We start from the raw sequence: 23,411 nt of genomic DNA, 5'->3' as shown, positions 1-23,411 counted from the left end.
ATCTTAAGAACATTCTAAAAACTTAAAACTAATTATTTTAAAAGAAATGAACACTACACCATCAATAAGCAAAACTAAAATTATAAACAATAATTATTGACATTTTAACATAAACGACAAAATATTAAAAATTTATTTTTAAGTTACATTTTTAATGTGCCTTAGAAGTAAGTAATATAAAATAATAATTATCAAAAAGTTGGCAGGTTTTGGTTATAAAGTTTGAAACAAAAACTATAGATAATTAATGTTTTCAACATCTTAAAGTTTTTGTATATATAAAGGATTGTATATTTGTGCTTGCTAGGCAAACTAATTCTTTATTTTTTTAACGAAAACTTTTTTAGTATATTGATACTAAAAAATCTTTTAAATAAAGTATCGTTAAACAAACTGAACGTATTAATTTTAAGTAATTAAGTTACAGCTAGTTGAGCATATGATTTGATTAAACAGTTAAAGTATAATATACTTTTTTTTTGCCAAAGAATTCTATTATAAATCATTGTGTCTAGTTGTAGTAACTTATAACAAACATTAATAACTCTAATTGAGCTATTTTAAGTTCTCAAATTTGGTATTTGATTAAATTAGGGTTAGGTCGCACATTGTTTATATTGCTGATTGAAACTATTTGTTGTGGTTTTACGGTGTGACGTAAACATTTGAGAAGTATGTATAAATCTTTATTGAAATTTCAAAGCTAATTGTTATAAGTAGTATATATTTTTTATTATTATATATTCTACTAAGCAGTAATATTTGAATATTTTTTCGTGACACTGAAACAATGGAAAAGTAAGTTTAAACTAAATTTTATAACATCTTTTAAACAAAAATCCATTAATATCACATAAAACAGTAAAACAGTTTAAAAATAATAAACACTTGTTTTTGATTTTTTATGACAAACTTGTTCAAATTCTTATTTTTTTAACTATGACTTAGCTAGGAGTAATTATGTTTTTATATTAAACAATAGTCAAACTGCCAATAATTTGAAAACGTCATTATATTCAAAGATATCTGTTTGTAGTATGTAGGTTTTTATAAGTTTACTAAAACTGATAATTTTGTTATAAGCTTAAGTTGAAACATCAGATATTGGTAATTTTAACTTGAGGAGACTACAGCTACTAAAAAGCTGTTTTAAATTACAAACTCATTGATCAACTGTAGATTTGATTTATACATAATTTTTATTTTTGACAATGAAGCAACATGTTGTGGTTTTAAAATATGACGTAGTATTTGAAAGTAGCATTCTAAATCTATTTGGAATAATTTTAAACTTTAAAGTCTATGCTTGATAATATTAATCTTGTTTCAAATTATCAAAACGTTGCAACATTTAAAAATGTTTGTTGACTAGATGTGAATAAAAACATAATGAAAACATGAATTTATGATTACTTTTTAGATATAATCAAATTTATTTTATAAGTCAATGTTTTGTTATTTAAATCTAAAAAATACTATTTTTTTTTACATAAGCATTCGTAAATTACAAATATCTTTAACTTTTTTAACATACTTTTATATTTTAAGCTTAATAAGTGTGTAAATGATATTTAGTTTGTCTAAAAACAACTAAAAAGTTTCTTTTTTTTAGAAAACAAGCTATTAAATGGTTAAATATATTACCTATTATTTTGCAAATTATACTTACATTAAAAAAAGTATTATAGTTTATAAATGTAGCTATAGTATTTTTAAATACCTGATATTTACAATAACTATTTTAAGATGTTTATTTATGCAGGGTAAACAAAGTTATAAACAGGTATCTGTTGTTGGTTTCGAAATCCACCCCATCAAAATGATTTTGATAGTGTTTTAGAAAGTTTTAAACTGACATAAATAGGAAGATAAAATATAATTTATTTTATTAAGCATGTGAGACGATTAAATTTCATGCTATAAGTAACTGTTATTATTTTTCACCTAAACAGGTAAGTTTAACTTTAACCTTAATATAGCAAATCAGACAGACTTTTTATTTAAGTTAAAAACAGATTGAAAAATTCCAAGACACCTTTCATGCTGAGTTTTCGTTTCAGGCTTGCTATTTAAGTGCAAACTTTTGTAAAAGCTTGGTAATAATATGATACTACAGCGGCTAGAAAGTTAAAAAGGTTGTAGTTTCATATTTTTTGAAAACACGCAGCAGAGAAAAAAAAAACAGTAATTACTAACAGTAAAAAAACATCTTTTATTTACATATAAAGTATACCTTTTATAACTTTTAAACTAAAAAATCTCATATATACAAATTTTGTAACATTTTTGCAGAATCAACAATAGAGTAAAAACCGCTACTGGAAAGCTGTTTCAAATTCAAAAATGAAAAATAATCAGCCAGCATAAATTCGGTACACTATTAAAATCCATACGCGTTCAAAATCCATCCGATTTTTTTTCATTGAATTTTACAATGTTTCTTTACTATCACTGTTACTCCTAACCCTTACCGTCGATTGGTATGGGGTTCTCGAATTTGACTAGTTAGATTTTGATCTTGGGTGGATTTTGAGCGTGTTTCATAAAATCACAATCTATTAATGCAGTATGTTTAAGCTACGTTTGGGGCTTAAGTATTTGACGTAATCGATTAAGAGATATAGTTTTTATAAATTAGTAACTGCTGGTGAAAAGTAACTTTTAATTTTAATTGGTTTTCTTTAGATATATCTGTAATTAGAATAAGGTACCTCCGTATACTTGTGTATGCAACTAAAATTTATAATTATTGATTAATAAAACAACAGTTAGTTTTGAAAAAACTACTGTAGACTAAAGAAATTCTAATCAGCGGTTTATTCGCACTTCAAAATATTTTTATTGAGTTTTGTTATGTTGTATATTAATAGAGTGATAAAATCATTTTAGTTCAATAGTATTTTGAGTAAAACTGATGTTTTTGCATTATTTGGATAGATATTAAAATTAATATTCTAAAAGTACGTAAAATTTCATAATTAAGCTTTAAAATTCTTATATCACTAAGTTTTACTTAAAAAAAATTAAAATAACTAATAAAAAGACAACGTTTTTAAATTTATTTGTATTCTATCAAGTATAAAATTATAATAATTAATAAAAACAAATCGTTTGATCCGATTAGCTTTTAAATGAATAATACTAAGATACCTTTAGTCGAAGTTTTTTTATATAATATATATCTATGAAAATTCAAAGCGGAATGAACTCATTAATTAGTTACAAAGGGTTTCACAAGCTTCATCCTATCAAACATCAAAAAAAACTAAAACCTTCTATTCTGATAAGACCATTTAAATATTCGTTTGTTAATTTATACTAATTTAAAGGAATGGAAAATATTATTTTGAACACAGAATTTTTCTACTCGTACGTGTGTCACATACCGGTTATTCGTACCTAGCAAATGTGTACCTAGTTGGCAGGTTACTGTATGTGAGACACAAATATCAATTTTTTAATTGATAAAACGGTTTAATTTAAGACATATAGATATTTTTAATAAAAAATAGATAAAATCGAAAAAAATATCTATCAATAATAAACATTTTTTTCAAGTAGTATAATCTATAATTAATTAGAATTTCAATAAAAAAATGTTTAGATATATAAAGCTAAATCAAAAAATTTTAAATCATATTTAAATGTTTACCTAATAGCGCAGGGATTCTAATGATGAATTTTGAGTTGAAAATTGTGAAAAAGTCAAGAATCAGCTTTGTGGCCAACAATATACAAAAATAAAATAACTTAAATAAAAATAAATTTTCATCAAAGTGGTCTAAAGATGATTTTGAAAACTCTCTGAACTGAACTTTTCAAGGTTTAAAAGCTTCACAAAACATTATTATATACAATCAACAAAGTTAAATAAAAGTTTAGTGATTATATTGGACATATTTAAAATAAAATCGTACTTACTAGTTGAAAAATAAAACTTAATCAAAATTTTTTTACACTAAGTAACCATTTATAACGGGAACTAAAAGCATCTTAGGAAAAAATTTCCCTGAAAAATATTCTACTTTAAAACTTTTACCTATTACTACGTCTAAGTTGAAATTTTAGTTGAAATCTATTTCAGATGGGCAATAACGAGCATTTGTTGTTACGTTACTCATAATCTTTCAGTGTTATAAACTCAACATTCATTATTCAAAGTTTATCAAACAAACAAAACAAAGTCAATAAACAATAATTTTAGTGATGTTCTAAGATTCTTTTTTTTCTAATATTTATTGTTTTTTCAGGGGGTTTACAGGAAACAGGAAACCAGTCAAAACACGCCCTTGGTGCCACTTCTAAATGTAATTACTTTTTAAAGGAAAATTAACAAATTTAATATTTTTCTCACCATAGTTACTAGTATTTGTAACTTTTACACATCTCATTTGCTTAGCAACAATACACAATTAGAATATGGAGTTTAAAATATTTTTTTAAGCCGAGTTTCAACAGATACTTTAAACAGCTTTTTAGCAGCTGTTATTTACTAAAACAAGATCATTTTTCCGAATTTTGATTGACACTTGATACTATTTTAGATGTACAAGTTCAGCTAGCAATATTAAACAAATCGTAAACACGACTCTACTAGATTCTAATAACATTACAAATTGGTACCCTTTTTTGCCGAAATTTAATCTAAAAAGATAGTTACAGTAACCTCTTTCATCTTTACTCACTCGTGACGTTACGCACTCTCGTTTAGTATCGCATTTTAAAATTCTTAAAATTCAAAAAATTAAAATTTTAATTTTTTTATTATTGCACAAATTAAGCTTATTCTATATTTTTATTTTAAAATATGTTTTTAAAAGACAATTCACCTCTCAATATCTTTAGACTTTGTAAACTTTTGTTCCCTGACTGAATAATAAATATTTAGCTATAACTCAGTATATCAGAAATTTTGTCAACAATAAGAGATTAAATCAAAATTCTGAAAGAAATAAAGCTTTGTTAAAAAATGAAAGTACAATGAAATTATAAGAGTTTAATAAAACATTAAAATAATACAGCACTCTTGATTTATATATGAACTAACGTCTAAAAAAATCTAATGAAACTTCCTAGTAAAAAGTAGCAGTGATATTTAATTAATATAGAGCTTACACTTAACACAAATCTCAACTGTGTTTTTTAATAATTATATCATTAATTTTCATTTAACGTTTTATACAATTCATATGTTTTGTATAAATTTAAATCCTTTTTGATTTAAATATATGTGTAGTTTTTATCTTTTGATTTCATATTTATAAAAAACGTAAACAAATTATTAAAATTGGGAAAGTCCCCAGTCTGAATTTAGCTCGAAGCATTATCAAAAATAAGCCATTATAGTAAGTATATTTGGTACCTCTCGTATCTTTACGATCTCTTGTATCTTTAAGCATTTTTTCTGTGGACCCAATGTGCGTAAATAAGCGAGATGTTACTGTACTTATAAAAGTTGAATTTTAGTTTGCTCGTTAAAATAATGTATCTTTTGATCAGTTAATTTTGTATAATAATTTCTCTCGTTTGTTGATGTAACATTTTCAAAACACAGCATGTAGCTACAACGAGTAGTATATAAACTGAGTTAATGTACACAACTTAGACCCTTGTTTGTGCTTAGAATTTAAAACAGCTTTCTAGTAGCTGTAATCTACCAAAATATAATTGATGCTAACTGCTATTTTGAAGCAGGCTAATATACAGTCAACTACGAATTAAGCTAACCTACAATAATCAAATCAATTCAAGTAACTTTTTAAATTGGTACCAGTTTGGTTAATTAACTATTAAAAATATTATTCCTACTTAAAAAAGTTTTAATAATTTTTATGAATAAACTATTGTAAAATTTCTGCTAAATCTAAACGAACAACTGTGCTAACAGAGGTATATTAAAGGTATTTAGTTCTAAATTATATCTATTCTCTTTTAATTATTATTTAAAACAACAAAAGTTTTTTTTGTCTATTTATGTTGGAGTTTTAATTGACATGTATATTTTTGTACGAGAATCAACATACATATATATTTTAATGTAATCCAACTTATAATTTAAATAAATTTATTCAAACTAATACGCAATAAAACTACAGTACTTTATTTGAATGCATAGCCAGTAAAACACTTGAAAATAATCAGTAAAACAATATAAAACAAATAATCAGTAAATAATAAACAGTAAAATTCTATACTAACAATTTTGCAGTATTTGTATTTTGCAGTATAAAGTTTAAATTAAAAAATTAGCCTATGTGCTTGATTGAGATGTTATTATTTCACACAAATATCTAAAGTAAATCCGTAACTGATATGTAATGTAAATACGTATTACTATTTAATTTTCACACAAAGCGCTTTATTATCGTATAAACGGTTGAATTGAAAACATATAAAAGTAACTTGCGACATCCTACTAACTAAAATACTACTACATGATACTTTGCAAACTAAAACATCCACAGTATTTATGCAAGGTTTTAGTATTAATTAATTTAAAAAATATTTCATTTTTAAACTTTTTTTTACTTGTTCAGTAAATTGATTATTCGACTAATATTATTTTTAAGGTGTTTAAAAACAGCGGTAGTTCTTTTTAATCACCAATTACTGATCTATACAAACTAGATATTTCGTAATTGCTTATGTGATATTATAACAATATAGCATGTAGCGTTAATGTACTACGAATGTAGTTCAAAGATATATGTACCAATTATTCAAGCAGCCATCTATTAGCTGTAGTATTAGTCAAAGTTATTTATTGCAAATCTGACAGTTTAGAAATACGAAAAAGTTAGTATTTTTCAAACACCTCGTTTTATTTTTATGTATTTATGAGTTGAAAAGCACGATCCAGAGCTCTATTTTTGTAAAGCTTTTCATACAAAAACGTCAAAAAAACATTTATAATTTGATTTTTAATCAGCCTCAGGCTTGATAATTAATTAATTCTAATTGTTAACTGTTTTAAAATATTCTTACAAAATAAGACCCTTCCTGCAAAAGTTCCTTTTGTGCATGTTTAGCATATATCCAATTTTAGCAGTTAAACTTCAAATCACTTATTTTTTATCTGGGTTCAATTGAACTTAATACTTTACTACGAGTAATTACTTTAACAACAAGGTTTATTAATTAGTAATTTAATAATACAGGAAGCAGGAAACTTTCATGTCTTATATCTCAAATAAATTTACAAATATACAGCATGCAGCTTTAATATGTAGTACATAAACCAGATTGATTAAGGACGACCGAGTAGTTCTCTTGGAAAAAGTTTGAAATAGCATCTTATAGCTGTAATTTCTTACGATATACTTAAGATAGTCTTTGTAATGAAGTATAGTAGTTTATATAATTAATTTAGCAGAAATATAATTAATTAGAGCGATCTGGTATATAGAACACAAAAAAAATGCACGATCTACCTGACACTAAAATTCATTATTTACATAATATTTTGTTATTTATTGTGCAGGTTATAATGTTACAGTTTGTTTTAATAATGGATAATATTGTGATTCAGTTTGATAGTAACAGAAACTAATTGGTATATAAAACTCAAATACGTTTAAGATTTACAATGCGTATACTTAAAATACAATTTTTTTAACATGTTGAGTTTTGTTTTTTTTTTTGAATTTGTTAACTTGGTTTTTGTCTAACAAATTCTTATAAACTCCAACAATGTTTATAAATTAAAAGTATTCTTTTAAACTTAATGTTGTAGTTAATCTGTTCATGTATATTACAACAAATCACTTTGAGGTTAAGCTACTTTTATGAATTTATAATTAAGTGTATATAAAACATGCAAGAAGCATCATATATTTAATATGGTACTTTATAGTGTAGAATAGTTTATACAAGTTTATATTGAAGATACTCTAAAATATTATGCCTATTATAAAGTTATGTATATATTTTAAACCTTTTGAATATATCAATTAACTGATGTAAATTATAATTTATAAGTTTAATTTTTTTGATTCATAAAGTAAATAAAAAAGTTTTTTGAGTTAAATGATCCTTGTTTTATTTCAAAAAATTTTTAAAACTAAAAACAAGCACTTAACAACATCTGAGTTTTTGAAACTTCTAGTTTTTTTATAGAAAAATTATAAGATACTCACAATTTTAGAACATTCTGTTTTTCAATTACTTTGTAAGCTTAACTACAAAAATTTATTAAATATTTGCTGGTTGTTTAAATTTAACCCACTTTTTTATCTTGATCAAAGTACACTTTTAGAGTTATTAAACTTTTAAGTAAAATTAGTTCTATTATCAAGCGAAAACAATTACCAGCTGTTAAACTTTTATATCAGTTGTTTGTTTTTTTTGTAGTTTATAGATAAAGTATGATATAAACCGTAAATAATTTACTGCAAATATTATAATATAATAATTTTTATTTGTACAATAAACAATAACTTTTCTAAAAAACATGTTTTATTGACAAAAACTAATTGATTTAATAAACACATGTATATGAAAAAAAAGCACTCACATTTAGATTTTGCACTGTTATGCGTAAAATATTTCATAAAACTAGTTATATATTATTTCAAAGATGTTTGATTAATTTGCTGCAAAACACACATATGTATAAATTTAGCCAATAATTTTTATTGACATGTATTAAGTTTAGATTTTTTATCTTTTTATCAGCTTTAATTTATTTTTAATCGAAAATTATTGACACTAATATCAATGGAGAAGTTGTCAAAATCTTTTTGATTTATTTCAATGTTATATATTCTATTAAATAATAATTAATTAAAAATTAAATATACATTACTAAAGATATTTTCATATTGTAAAAACACAATTTAAACAACTATAAATTAAAGAAACTTAAATAAATAATTAGATGTATTTAGTAAGAAAATACAAACACTACCAAACGGTTTTAAATTGCTTAAATGCATAAGTTAGTCAAACTGAACACTAAAGTTTACAGTAAGGAGTTTTCTGAAGTGTTGAAAATAACCATGGTAGTAAAATTAAACTTTAGTTGGACAAGTTTTCAGAAAAACTGTTGTAGGTTTGTAGTTGTACGTGATATTGTTTATATACTCATCAACTTAATAAAACTATTTTGAAAATTTAATCAGTTTCTCTTTCAGCAGCAGTTACTGACGCCGATAGCAGTGAGTAATTTTTATTTATTTATTTTTTTATTTTCAAATGTTTTCGTAACAATATAAAATCACAACAACTAGGTTTAATGTTTTGTAAAAAAACCGATTATGAATTAAATTAATTAGATTATTCCTTTATCGAAAATTTAAAGCAGCTTTCTAGTAGCTGTTATATTTATATTAATACTTTCAAAGCTCTAACAAGGTTTTCTTGGCTGACCTTTAAGTTTATGCAAAACTAAAGACTCTCAATTCTCTTTGTTTGTTTTTTCAATGAATACAACTCTTCTCAAATTAACACGGTTCAAGTAATATATGTTATACATTAAGTTTAAAATAAAAATGTATTAATTTCCTATAATCTTGGTTTAAAATTTGTCAATAAAATTTTAATCCGTGTTCGTTTATTATCGTTTCAATATTACTTATTATTACTACACTACAAAAATTTAGTTTCAATCACAGTAAGTTTTTAGTTTTTTCTTCGTTCATTTTCATGTTAACAAGTTTTACAGTTCACAGTATTAGTCTTATTTATTTTTATAAAGTTTTCATTTGATTTGTTAAGACCTTATATTTGTTTGCATTTACAAAAAGTTTATGTCTTATCATTTAAATAAAATAATAATTAAAAATATACAATAAAAGTATATTTTGTATATTTGTAGCTATAATGTTTTGTATATACTATAACTTCAGATCAATGTAACCTATTTCTTCAAATATGAAATTTTGAACACATGTTTAAAAGCTAAAATAATTATGTTTACTGAAGTCTGTATCTAACGTTCGTGTTTTGATTGCAACTCAAAAGCTCGAGGTGTACTTATATTTACATTAATAAAATATTATCAGAGTAATATAATTAATACTAAATTTGTTTTCAAAGCACTCATTTTCAAGCTAATGATTTTATTAAAAGGATCGGCTACATTTAGAACATTTAACATTTGTATTTTAAGAAAACTTTATGCAAATACAGTTAAATATTTTTTTTATAAATTATATAAAATTCATACAAAGCTTCGTGTACAAAAGTATAATTAAAATAGGTTGTGAGAAATACAAATCAACTGTAGTGAAAATACTTTATATTCAAGTGAGTATTATGTTGTAGTATTAATTTTAACAATTAATTTAGTTTTTTCACTAAAACATCGTAATTTAATAACTAGTAGCTGTAACCTAATGTATTAGAGTGGTTTTATATAAAATTTAACTTTTTACTTTGGTTGAGAGTTAGAAACAGCCTCGTTATAGCTCATACAAAATTAAAACTGGCTTGATAGAGTTATTTGCTGTAAATATATATATTATAGAATTTAAAAAATTTAAAATAGTTTGTAGGAGCATGAACTTAAAAAAAAATTTAATTAAAAAAAAAGAAAACCTTAATTTTTTTAAATTGTTAGCGTTTAAATATTTTAAATGAAATAAAATTAAATTCAATAAAAATAGAATATTTATTTTTGTTTCTTATTTGTAATGCAAAAATAATTCTATAACAAAATAAATGTTTTCGTATTGAAGCATAATCTATTCCCTTAAATTTGTATAGCACAGAAGCTTTTAATTTGTTTTTCTTTTATTTAATGCCATAAAATTGTGTGCTTGGTTTTCGTTTATATGATTGTTAACTGTATAAACAAAGTTTTGTTTTGTTTATTTTTTGTCAAATTAAATTGTTATGATAGTTGACAAAAAAATAAGTTAACGTTAACAGAAAGTTTGTTATTTTTTAATATGCACTGTACAATAAAAAAGAGTTATATTAAAACAAATGATTTTTTGTTCTCTTCCGGCCAAAAAAAAAATCCGTCAATGATTACAAAAAAACTTGCCCAACATTGCGGGTTAGCGAGGTAGCACTGAATGTACAATTTTTTTTAAAGTCATATGCTATGCATTTCCGGATCTCTACTTTAAATAATCTAGGATTTTTTACTCAAAAAAAAACATATTTTTTAAATTTTATTGATTTTTTACTGAGCAAATTATTTGACAGAATAGCTTGAGTATAAGAAAAGTTAAGACAAAAAAAAAAAACGAATTCATAATTTTAAACAGCTTTCTAGTAGCTGTAATACTCGGTCGTTCTTAGTTTTCAAACTTTTTCGAAGAAAAATACTCGGCTTCCTTAATCAATCTGGATTATGTACTATACTTTAAAGCTGCATGAAGTATATTTGTAAAGTGACTTGAAATATAAGACATAAAAGTTTATACATTACTTCAGTAACTACTGGGGTAAATATTATTTTGTAATCTTTTTCTTTAAAATTGTTGTTACTGAAAGCGTATGGATATATTTATACTTATAAAATAAAAATACTATCTTAAAAAAACATTTTGTTTATTTGAAGTTTGTAAGTTACTCATTCAGTTAAGTATTATAACATAAATATGTATAAAAAATTTATATATAATACATTAGGTGTATAGTTATAATTCTTATTTCAATATATACTAATTAAACATTATATTAAAATGTAAGATCGAAAAAATTATAAGTTTAAATTAAAAATTAAGTCAAGCGAATAATAAATAAGTATATTTAATAGTAAATAACAATAATAATAAATAATAGATTACTAATAGAATCTGTTATTACCAAGAACTAGTAATTTTCGTACATATGTTTGTTTCAAAAGAAACTAAACAACTAATTCTAAATAGTAAAACGAATAATTCAAGATATTGATAATTTCGACAACAGTATTGTTAAACTAATTTCTTGTATAATTATTCTTATATTTGAATATTTTATTATAATATGAAAATAATGATTATTTTCCATTAAAATTTGTTATTTTGAAAATAAAACTTTTTGTAATTTTGAAAAGGTTAATGGTATAAAAATAAATGAAAGAAAATTATCAACCATATATATACTTAGGTGCAAATAACACATAAATACGTTTTATCAATATTTCTACAATAAGAAAAGTATATTTAAAGGTCAGTCTGACTTTCTTTTTTGCTGAGTCGGCACTTTTTTTAAAGTATCTTTTTGTTTTTTTTTTTTTCCTTTGTTTTTACCCAAATAATTTAAAAGTTTAATCACAACATTAAGTTTTAATTTAAACATTTAATAACTAGGATTATAAATAACATGAAATAGCTTTCTTGCTGATTCATTAAATATGCAAATCAAACTTACTTTTAAGTATATTAACATTAAAATATAAAATTTAATAACATTTAGTTGCTTGTTTTAAAACTATTTTAAATGTTAAAAACTAAAAATTAAACGAAGATTTTGACTCAACGGAAAATTAAGATAAGAAACACCATAGTTTATCTTTAATCTATTATATTCACGATGTGAATTTTGTTTTGAAGTTCTTGAATGTTGGTCGTTAGATAAAATAAACTAAAACTGAGATTTAAATTTCTAGTAATTAGTAAAAAAAGGAAAACTCTTAGTAGTAATAGTAGTAAATAGTAATAGTAGTAATAGCATATGTACACAGTATACCAAAAAAAGTAAAAACTCTTAATAGTTTGATTTATTTACCATTTCAAAAGTTGTGTTTACGTGTTTAATGTAAGCTTGTAAGACAATGTTATACCTACACTAATATTATATCATAAAAAATAAATCTTTCAGTAACGTTAATTAAAAACACTTATTTTATCGTGTTTTAATAATAAACTACTATTAAAGCCAAAAAATTAGAATTGTTAAAGTGTATCAATTAGACTAAACACTATAATCTTTTAATATAGCAATTTTTGGATTAATCATAAATAAAAAAAATTACTTTTTAATTAAAATTAGTCGTTATTGAAGTAAAGTAAAGACTCAGTTTTGTTTTCAGTTCAGAAAAAGTAATGATATAGTATTTGTACCTTCACGTATTACTACTTTTAAACTCCTCAACTTAATAAGATTAATAAAAAAAATATATTTTACTAGTTCTTTTCACAACTAGTCCTTCATTAGTCAATTAGTTATATAACATTATTAAGTCACTACATTTAGATTAAGTATACTGTAAATGAACTGAGTACCCTTTAAATTATGTGTTACAAACTTAAGTAGATATTTAAAACAGCTTAATTTTAGCTGTAAAATTTACTTAAAATCTTTAAAGCGACGTATGACTTTTGTTGGCTCGCTGTCCTTGAAGTTTTTAGCAAAAGCCAGTTTGTTTTGGAAAGAAAAACTTGATAACTCTCAATAACCTACGTCACTTTATAAACCGCAAAATATAGTTTCAAATTGTTGTTTATAAACCGACAGTAATCTCTATAAAACAATGAACATTTTGATCTAAAATTTTAAACAGCTTTCTAGTAGCTGTAATCTTATTGAATAAATAAATTTAAGTAAAAATTAAAAATGCTAATTTTCTTAAAAAGCAGCTTTTGTATTCAAGGTCAGAAAAACCTTTATTTTTACAAATTTGTTAAGTTTATACGTTGATAAATAAATTCCATGTAAATTATTTCTTAATTTTACACTTAATAGTGTTATTGAAGATTCAGTCTTTAATAAGTTATTTTATAAAGCTCTAAGCGGAAAATTTGTCGTTAAAAAAACTTGTCGTTTGTCTGTTTAAAAATCTTGTTGTCAAACTGTATGTCAAGTTGTCTGTTTCATACTGTATTTTTATAACCTATAAATTTTTACAAAACAATAAGTGACAAAAATCTTTGTTTAAGTTAAACGGCTTATTAAAAACTATATAAACGAGAAATATTAATAAGTTTTATTAATATATTAAAGAACAGCAAAGTAAATTTTTCAACGTACTTAATACATAAGAAACAAAATAAAATTTAATATAATTGAGAAAAATTGATCAATGAAATTAATTTTTTCAAAGCTATAAGCGCCAAAAATTTCTATTAGAAAATTTTGTTGTTTAAGATTTGCAGAATGATCTTCTTTAAACAACTATATTTGTAATCACTTATAAAATCTCATTTTTAAGTATTTAACTTTCAAAAAAATGTTATTCTTAAAAAAGGGCTTAAATATAAATTACGTATTGTGTATACTTTATTTTAATGTTTTTATCAGTAAGATTTTGAATTCACTAAAGCCTCAATCGTTTAGATATTAATGAAGCACATGGATTAGACAAAGTGTATAAAATAATTGTTTTGTTTTAATTTAATTCCGACGGCATTTGTCTTTTTTTGCTATATCTACGATATACCCTTTTCCTCTTTCGGAATAGTTCTAGAATAACTATTTTCTGTCAATTTTATATTTAAACGTAAATATTAAAACAATAGTGATATTGTTAATTTTTATAGCACTATGTTTTTTTTTTGTTGTACTACATCGTGTATTACTTTTTATGCTAAGCTATTGTCATATAATTAGAAAGTTATTGTTTACTTTCTTATAAATTAAGATATGTAATTTGCCAATTGAGTTTATTCACAAAGTTTAAATCTTTTACTTTTCTAAACAAAATGATTTCTATTCATACAAGCTGACATTAAGTGGTAAAAAACCAAATCGAATGAAAATGAATACAAGCAAAATTTAAAAAAAATAGTACAAAAGTAATGAATATCAAAATAGTTTTTCATTATAAAAAATACCATATGACTGACAATGTCAATATTAAAAACTTGATAATCTTGATAAGAATTAAATAAATAAACAGCATTAATCTAAATCTAGTTGTTTAATAAAATAAAAAATATAAACTGAAATATTCATATAGATTGTTCTTTTACATTTTACATACTTTTTTTTAGGCTAGTTGAAAAATTTAATACACAATTTGTTTATAACATTAAAATAATTATAAACCAACAGTTTAGCCTTTTAAAAAAATAGGCTCAAATTCAAAAGATATTTTAGAATGTCAAGTCTATTGTTTAATGTATTAATCATTATTCTAAATAAAGACATTTATTCTCAAATGTTTAACTGACAACAATATTATATTTGATTAAACTACAGCTGGCATAGAGCTGTTTTTAAATTAAACTATCATTATTATGAATCAAAATTTTTCACAGTGGGTTGATATATATATCACGTTAAATCAACTTGTTGTGATTTTATGATATGAGGTAAGCAAGTGAAAAATTTCAAGTTTACAATGATTGGTAATATATAGATTAAAAAAGTTTTTTTTCTACTAAAATTAATATTTTGTAACTTAAATCAAGTACAGACGTATTATGTACAAACAAATGTATTTAAACATTTTGCCTAGCAATTAAGTATTTTTAAACATAAAAGAAAAATTAACAGATTTTTTTTATTGTAAATAGTATTTGATTGTAATGCATATATGTTTTTATGTTTTTTTTAACAGCTAATAAAAGTATTACTTTTATAATTCTAAGATCAACTATCAATACATCTTTAAACAAAATACTTAGCATCTATCAAGTATTTTTAAGTATTTTAATAGTACTAATAAGTTTTATATACAAAACAAATAATAAAACTTATTACTTTCTCAAGATTTTTCAAAGAAATCATTTTCACTATTGCTTGAAAACAAAACTTAGACTTTCAAAGACTCAGAGCTGTTTAATGAGCAAGAACAAAATTAAAGTGCATATATCTTTTACTAACTTTGATTATTTCCAGCATACAAATTTTATTAATATTTTTACATTTTTCTAAAACAAACTAACAATTAAAATAATTAAAAAACTCTTTTATTAATTCTATATATAAAAAAAACTTAAACAAAGTTATTAATAGTTTTATGTCGGATTATTTATACATTCAAACGAGTTAATTTAAATACGTTAACTTATATTAAGCATACTATTTTGTAAAGTAAAGTATCTTCAACATAAACTTGTAAATATTGTTATACAGTATATATTACCATATTAACTATTTGCTTCTTATATGTTTTGTATACACATAAATATAAATTTACATAAATAGCTTAACCCTAAACTGAATTATTTTATTAATTTATGAACAGATTAACTACAGCAATTAAGATCAAAGAGTAACTTTTATTTCTAAATATCGTTGGAGTTTATACACATCTATGAAAAAATAACCCAAGTATAGGAATTTAAATAAAAACTAAAATTTTGCGAAAATGGCATTATAAGCATAAGAATTGTAAATGCAAAACGTTAACGTAAGTTTGTTTTTTATAAACCAATTATAATTTGTTACTAAAAAACTTAATCACAATGTTATCCAATATTAAAACAAACTGTAATATTATAGTCCACACTGTGAATAAGAAAAAAATTATGTAAATAATAATATTAAATGTCAGGTAGATCAATCTAATACTTTTTTGTGTTCTAGATCCCGAGTCGTTTTAATTAATAATAGTCCTAATTAATTATTTATATCCACTACTGTACTGCGTTACAAAGATCATCCATATACCAAAATGTATCGTAAGAAATTACAACTACTAGATGCTGCTTGATACTAATATCCATTTAAAGTAAATAATAAATGCCTTACAATAAACAAACATACATAAAAAAATTTTTTAATAAATAAAGACTTCTTTTATATATTCTAAATTGATTAAGTCTGTTGCTTGTTAGTTAAAGTTTTTTATCTAAAAATCAAAATTAATTATAAATGTTGGTATGAAACAATACTTTGACTTTGATGTAATGACTTATTGAACTAATGAATAGTTAAAAAAAAATTTTATTCAAACTTATAGGGCTGATTATATTACAGGTTGTAAGTAACTAATATATTTTATACATTAAAGTTTTTGTAGAATTTAAAAAAAATAAAAGTTATGACTTGCATCCTAAGTGTTTATCCAAGTGAATGTTTAAAATATATTACAGCTACTAGCAAACTGTTTAAAATTGTGAACATTAAAGATTTAAATATTATTACATATCATACTAACTTTATATAGAAAATGTTGAAACTATATGTTGCGATTTTATGCTATTACGTAAAATTTAAAAAATTTGAAAATTTTGTTATCTACAGGCAAATAGAGCTATCTATAATACAAAAAACTTACTATTGATATAAAGTTTATAATTTTTGAAGTATGAAGAAACTTATTATGTACAAATATCTTACATGTTAAATTCTAAATAAACAACAAAACTTAAACTACTGTTATAAAATTAGTACCATATTCTTGATTAGACTTTAAAAATTGCTATAATAAAAGTTATAATGTTTAATTTAATTGATAATTCCAAACAACTTTAAAAATTTCGGCTTTATAGGTAGTTCATTAGAAAAAAAAGTGTTTACTTTCTTTAATTTTATATAGAATCCTATTAATACAGGTAGAATATTGTTTTAAAAACTAACTAAGTAAAAATCTTACAAATTGATTTATAATAAGTATACTTTACATATTAATAAACATTTGAGATGTATGTAAGATATTTTTAGATAAAAAGGATTAAACATGTTTAATAATTTAAACATCAGACTTTATTTTGTAATTTTTTAATGAAAAAAAGAACACTCAAAATTTTTCATTCCAATATATTTCGTCAAGTTCTCTTCAGGGAAACTACAATTAAAACAATAAAATAAAACACAACACGTATATATACAAAATGATATTTTTTTTTTTTACAAACTAATTAACTGATCAATTAAGTAAACATAAATGTAATCAACGAAAATGTAATCAACAAAGCTTTAAAAATCAACACAAAGTGGTCTTAACTAAATAAGGCTAGGGTGTAATCAAATTCTTTCTTTTTGCATAAATTTGGTTTGTTTAAGTGTATTAAAATGGCTTCAAGTCTGATTAATTCCAATGTATTTGAAAATTGTCGCATTACACTGAAATTAGATAATGCAAACTTTATTTCACAACTTGGATTATTCACAAGGTGTTCTGCTATCGCAGATTTTTTTATTGCATTTTTGACTGCAATACTCTTTTCGTCTTTTTGATCTTTAATATATGAAGTGATACACTAAGGAACATGTTCTTTTATTCTAGTTGTGAGGTGTCGAGAAGTTTGACCAATGTAGCTGCTGTCACAGCAGCATTTAAACTTGTAAACTACAAGGCTCTTTTCTTGAGGTGTCATTAGGTCTTTTCCCGAACGTTGAAGTATTGGTTTTGACATGAGCAGAACCCTAGGGTTTACCGCATGGTATGTTTTACTTGTTATATCCACTATTTTCTTCTCAATTAGTTTCGATTCGACACCAATATATGGAAGTTTTAACAAAATTGGGCATTTATCCGGTCCATAAGGTTTGGCTATATTTGAATTGGTAGATTGTGACTTAATTACTCGGTTTACCAGCATTTCGGGATAACCATTGAGTTTAAGAATTGACTTTATATTGTTAACTTCATCGGATAAGTATTCTGGTGAGCAGATTTTTTGTGCTCTACTGTATAGAGTCTTAATCAAACCAATTTTTCTACGTTAACTACAAAATGATTGGAAGTTTAAGTAGTTGTTGTTGAAGGTAGGCTTTCTGTACACTTTAGTTGTGAATTTTCTATCTTTCTTAACAATCAAAACATCGAGAAAAGCTAATTGGTTACTTGTTTCAGATTCTTTGGTAAACTTAATGGATTGATGTGCTTTGTTTAGTTCTAGGAATAAAATATTGTTTTCTTCTTCACTGGTTGTTATTATGAAACAGTCATCAACGTACCTCATATATTTGGTGTTTGGGTGCTTAGTTATGAATTTGGGTATCACTTTATACTCAATATATCCCATTAGGATATTTGCTAATGTCGGTCCTAGAGGGGATCCCATTGCAACTCCATCAATTTGAGAGAACATTATGTTATTGAAACTGAACTCGACTTCATTCGTGGCTATTTTCATAAGCAGAATGAAACTTTCTTTTCTAAGTGAAGGTTTATGAATTTCATATAATTTTTCCACACTGATTTCAATTATATCATTTAAAGCAGGGGTCGGCAAACTGCGGCCCGCGGGCCAAATGCGGCCCGCGAAGGGTAAATCTGCGGCCCGCGAGCATGTTATTTTTTTGAATGGAATGCGGCCCGCGAAAGAAAATTTTGCGGCCCGCGAGCATGTAAATGTGACCCGCTAAGCAAAAATATATTTAAAGTTAAATTTGTTTGATAAATTTAGTATTGAGTTCCTGTATAACATTTTAAAACAATTAAAAGACTTGAATGATTTCGCTTAAATAATGTGAAAAAGACAGGTTAGCATTCTACAAGGTTTTTCTTATCAATTTCATAATAACTTTCATCTTACAACAGCAAATTATTTTCTGAAAAAAGATTCTAAAAAGTGCTTTGAATTAGTAAGATAGTTATATAATATATCAGTAAATACTAAATGCAAATGTTTTCCGTTTTGTATATAAATCAATATAAACACCTTTTGTAATTATTTTTTAAGTAAACTATAGCTACTATAAAGATGTTAAAAATATTGTTTGAACAAAACGAACTTAAAAATAAATTATAATTGGTTTATAAACAACAAGTTTTAATAACACTTTGTTACTTTCATATTATGGCCTAAGTAACAGAGATATATAAAATATGTACTTATCAATTATATTTTCTGCAGTTGTAAGGTTTTGGAACTTTTTTTCATTTACGGCAATTCATTTCATTCACAGCACTATCTTCATGCATATGAGATAAGATAACTACATTAATACATTAACAACATCTTAATCCCTAACCTTTAGAACCTCAGCAAAACTTTATGTCAAAAAAAAGGAATATATATCAACTTAAAATTCTAACAAAGTAAATTAAAACTTTTCCAACTAGAAGCGCCTTGAATTTACAGCCGAACAATTGAAAACTCTTATGAAAAATGAAAAATTATAATTATTGCAGGCCGTATGACCTAGAAAAAATTCACTTAATAAGGCTCTGTAAATTAAACTTAAAATGATATTTAAATAAGCACCAATGTGTATTGAAATTAGAGTTAACAGCTATTTAAAATACAGTAATAAATCGTAATCAAATTTGTTTGTTATCCATCCAAATGTTATTACGGTCTATTTACTTTTTAAATAGTAAAGACAAGTTTTTTTCTGTTGTAGAGTTGGCAACCTTCAGCAAAAGTATTTATGTTTTTTACAAAACTTTCTTCTTGTTATAATACTTACATCAAAAATTAAGTATTTAACGACCATTTATTTAATACAAAATCATATATGTATATAAATAACTAGTACAAATAAAATAAACAAAATAAAAGTTTTCAATTATTAAATAAACAATAATTTAAACACATAGGTAATAAATAAATAAAACCAGGCTTTTAAACTTCCTTATTTGACAAAAATATGAACAAAGTAATTTATTATTTTTACAACTGAAACATTTTAAATACTTGCCGTGGAGGCTGGTTAGTCTATGTTTTTAAATGATATGTTTTTTAATACCTTTTTATAATTAATCGTGAAGTAGTCAATTAATTTAGTAAAACTTATGGTATAAGTCTGAATAAAATAAAGACTTTAGAGACTCTAGTTAAAACATTCAGTATGGCATAGAGAGTTTTTTTTTGAAACTTTGACCGTTTCTATATAATTAATATGTAAGAATTATCTTAATAAAATTTATTTTTAAAAACATAAGCCATATATTTAAAACAGTTTTAATGAAAACAATTTCTTAATCTATCACATTGACTAAGTTTTTATTCAAGAATAAATAAAACGAAAATGTTTTGCAAATTACCATACTACAGCTACTAATAAAAGTGTTCAATTTTTGTTCTTTATCTTAATGAAGCACATCGGCTAAGCTTAAATATAATAGAGTAAAAGAGAAACGTTTTGCCGAGATCGCTTTTATGATACGTTTTCCGAGAGAATCTGAAACTGCATTCTACTTATGTTAAAGAGTTAAAGTAAATTAAAGCTACCAGGTAGCTTTTTGAAACTGTGAATCATGAATTTGAGAAAAACGAAACTTACTTTCCAAATAAATAAGACATCTTGCAGCAACATGTTGTGGTTTTATAATGTGACGTAAGCAATTGAGATATACCACAGATGTTCTTGTGCTAAAACTTTATTTCAACTAACGGCGTTTCACTGCTCTCAAATAAATTTAAGAACAGATCTACGGAGTCTATAAAATATTAACACACATTAGAAAAAAAGCAGAAAAAGCATGTATAATTATGTATAGCGTTTATGTAGGTAGTAACTATAAATGAACTTTATGGTTTAAAAACAAAGTTTAGGATAAAAACATAAAATTATAAAATTGTCTTCAAAAAATACAAATTTAATAAAAGTAGACACTAACCTGAAAAAGCTCTAAGAATAGGCAAGTTTTTAAAATGAAAATTAAACTGAGCTGTGCAGAAATGTTACGTCATAATAAATTTAACAAATTTGTCAATGATTTATGCAGCTTAAAAACATGAAGTATTAAGCTTACAAGTATATGTGATTGTAATGTGAGTGTTGTGAAATAAATTAGTAAATAAGTAGACAGAGTTATTTAAAGTAGAATCGTCGGTTGTTGGGGCAAACGATACTTTAGCACAGTGTAATTTTTGCACTAGGAGACACTTTTGCACAACGACATTTTTTCACGATGACAATTTTTTACGACAGCATTGTTTTCTAAAGATACTTCTGCTCAACGTTACATTTTTACAATTAAATTTTAGTACAGCGACATTTTACCACTACGACTCTTTCGCACGTATAATAAATATTTATGCAGGCCGATTAAAAGTTTTTTAGCAAGTACCAAATCTGTAACATAAGGAAAAATGAAAACTAAAATTTTATAACATACCTATATTAAATGCAAAAATAAAAGGCTTAAAATTCTAAAGATTTAAAGTTAATGATAAAAACAAACTAAAGAAAAGATAAAATAAATTATTTATATAACATTTATACCAGGGACAAAAAATTTGACTTATTTAGAAATTAGGATAAAAAACTACTTCAAAAGTGTGAGTAAATTGTTTACATTTTGTTATGAATTTTCATATATTAATCAACAACTAAGCCTTTTTATATATTTTACTATACTTTTACAAGTTTATTGTCCCAATGATGAACCTAAGCATCAAAACCTAGACCACTTAAACTGAAAGGCACATAAAGAACTTAGTTTCATTTAGTACTAAGCATGCTTTAAAGTACCAAATAGCAATAATAATACTTGAGCAGATTACAGCTACTTGAATGATTCAAACAACAAATAATTGAGTGATTCTCTCTTTAAAATTTAAGCATCGAAGCTACATGTTGTGACTTCATTATGTAACGTAAGCCTTTGAGAGAAAAATTTTCGATGATAAAATCTCTTTTGTTAGTTTACCATTAGAAAAATTTTCATAGCTTGGAAAATAAAAACAAAACTTATTATATCCAGATTTATAGTTGAATATTTTATAAGCGCCAGAAAAATTGACAATATAAAATATTGTAATCTTTGTGCACTTGGTTAAAACAATTAATTTATTTCATGTACATAAAATGAGTTTTTGATTAACACAAAATAAATGTATTAACTGAAATGAGCACTACACAATAAGTAAGCTTGACTAAAGCTATATAACAGAAATGATTAACATTCAAATATAAAAATGAACAATAAAACTACTGGAATTCAACTTTAAAACCACAATTTAATTGTGAAGTAAAGAAAGTATCTAAAAAAATGTTGACCAGGTAGTGTTTATTTGTTTTCAAGATCAAAGCAAAGATCGTAGAAGGTTAATATGTTCAAAAACTTATGGTTTTAAAAAACAAAAATCGTAAAAGGTTAGTATTTTTAATAAATTAAAGTTCTCGTTTAAGTTTTTTTTACTATAATCGAGCTTTACAGGTGTCCTCATTAATTTATAAAAATTTAATTGACAAATGTCAAAGTTTTTGATAAAAAATCAAAAACTAATATTTATAATTATATTATTTTGTTTAACTTTATTTGTTTTATAATATTATAAAAGAAGACTTACATCGTTACCATACTGTAGTATCAACTTGTTAACCATAATATCAGAGCAATAATAAAGTTCATCAGAATCTTTTATTTGTAACAAATGTACACATTGTGAAGTGTCGAATAAATTCGAACAAACTTAAGTAGCTTATTTTGAAAACAAGTACTTAATAACTATTTCGTATGTAATTTTTATGTTGTTTGTTCTTACTTTTGTTTTGTTTCGTTGAAATTTATTGTTGTTGCTATATACATTTTGTTTCTTTTCAATTCAGTGTTTATTCACTTATCCAAAAATGTTGGGCAAGATTTTTCTGTAAACATGCCCGGTTAACCAAAACTCCGGATAAGTAAAAATAAATCGTGTTTTCCATATAATGATATAACTGCTGAATATAACGAAGTGCATAAC

General features: G+C 23.9%; 1 protein-coding gene across 1 annotated transcript; it reads right to left on the bottom strand.

The window, feature by feature from the left end:
- Nucleotides 1–18,491: 18,491 nt before the first annotated feature.
- On the bottom strand, nucleotides 18,492–18,905 carry LOC145841111 (uncharacterized). Its single transcript, XM_082948482.1, has one exon. The coding sequence runs from the start codon at nucleotides 18,903–18,905 to the stop codon at nucleotides 18,492–18,494; it is 414 nt and encodes a 137-aa protein (XP_082804608.1).
- Nucleotides 18,906–23,411: the final 4,506 nt, after the last annotated feature.

Source organism: Thalia democratica, chromosome 7 (genome assembly GCF_965202585.1).
Source record: "Thalia democratica chromosome 7, ktThaDemo2.hap1.1, whole genome shotgun sequence".
Lineage (NCBI taxonomy): Eukaryota > Metazoa > Chordata > Thaliacea > Salpida > Salpidae > Thalia > Thalia democratica.
The sequence above is the reverse complement of the archived record's forward strand: the minus strand, read 5'-3'. Positions and strand labels throughout refer to the sequence as shown.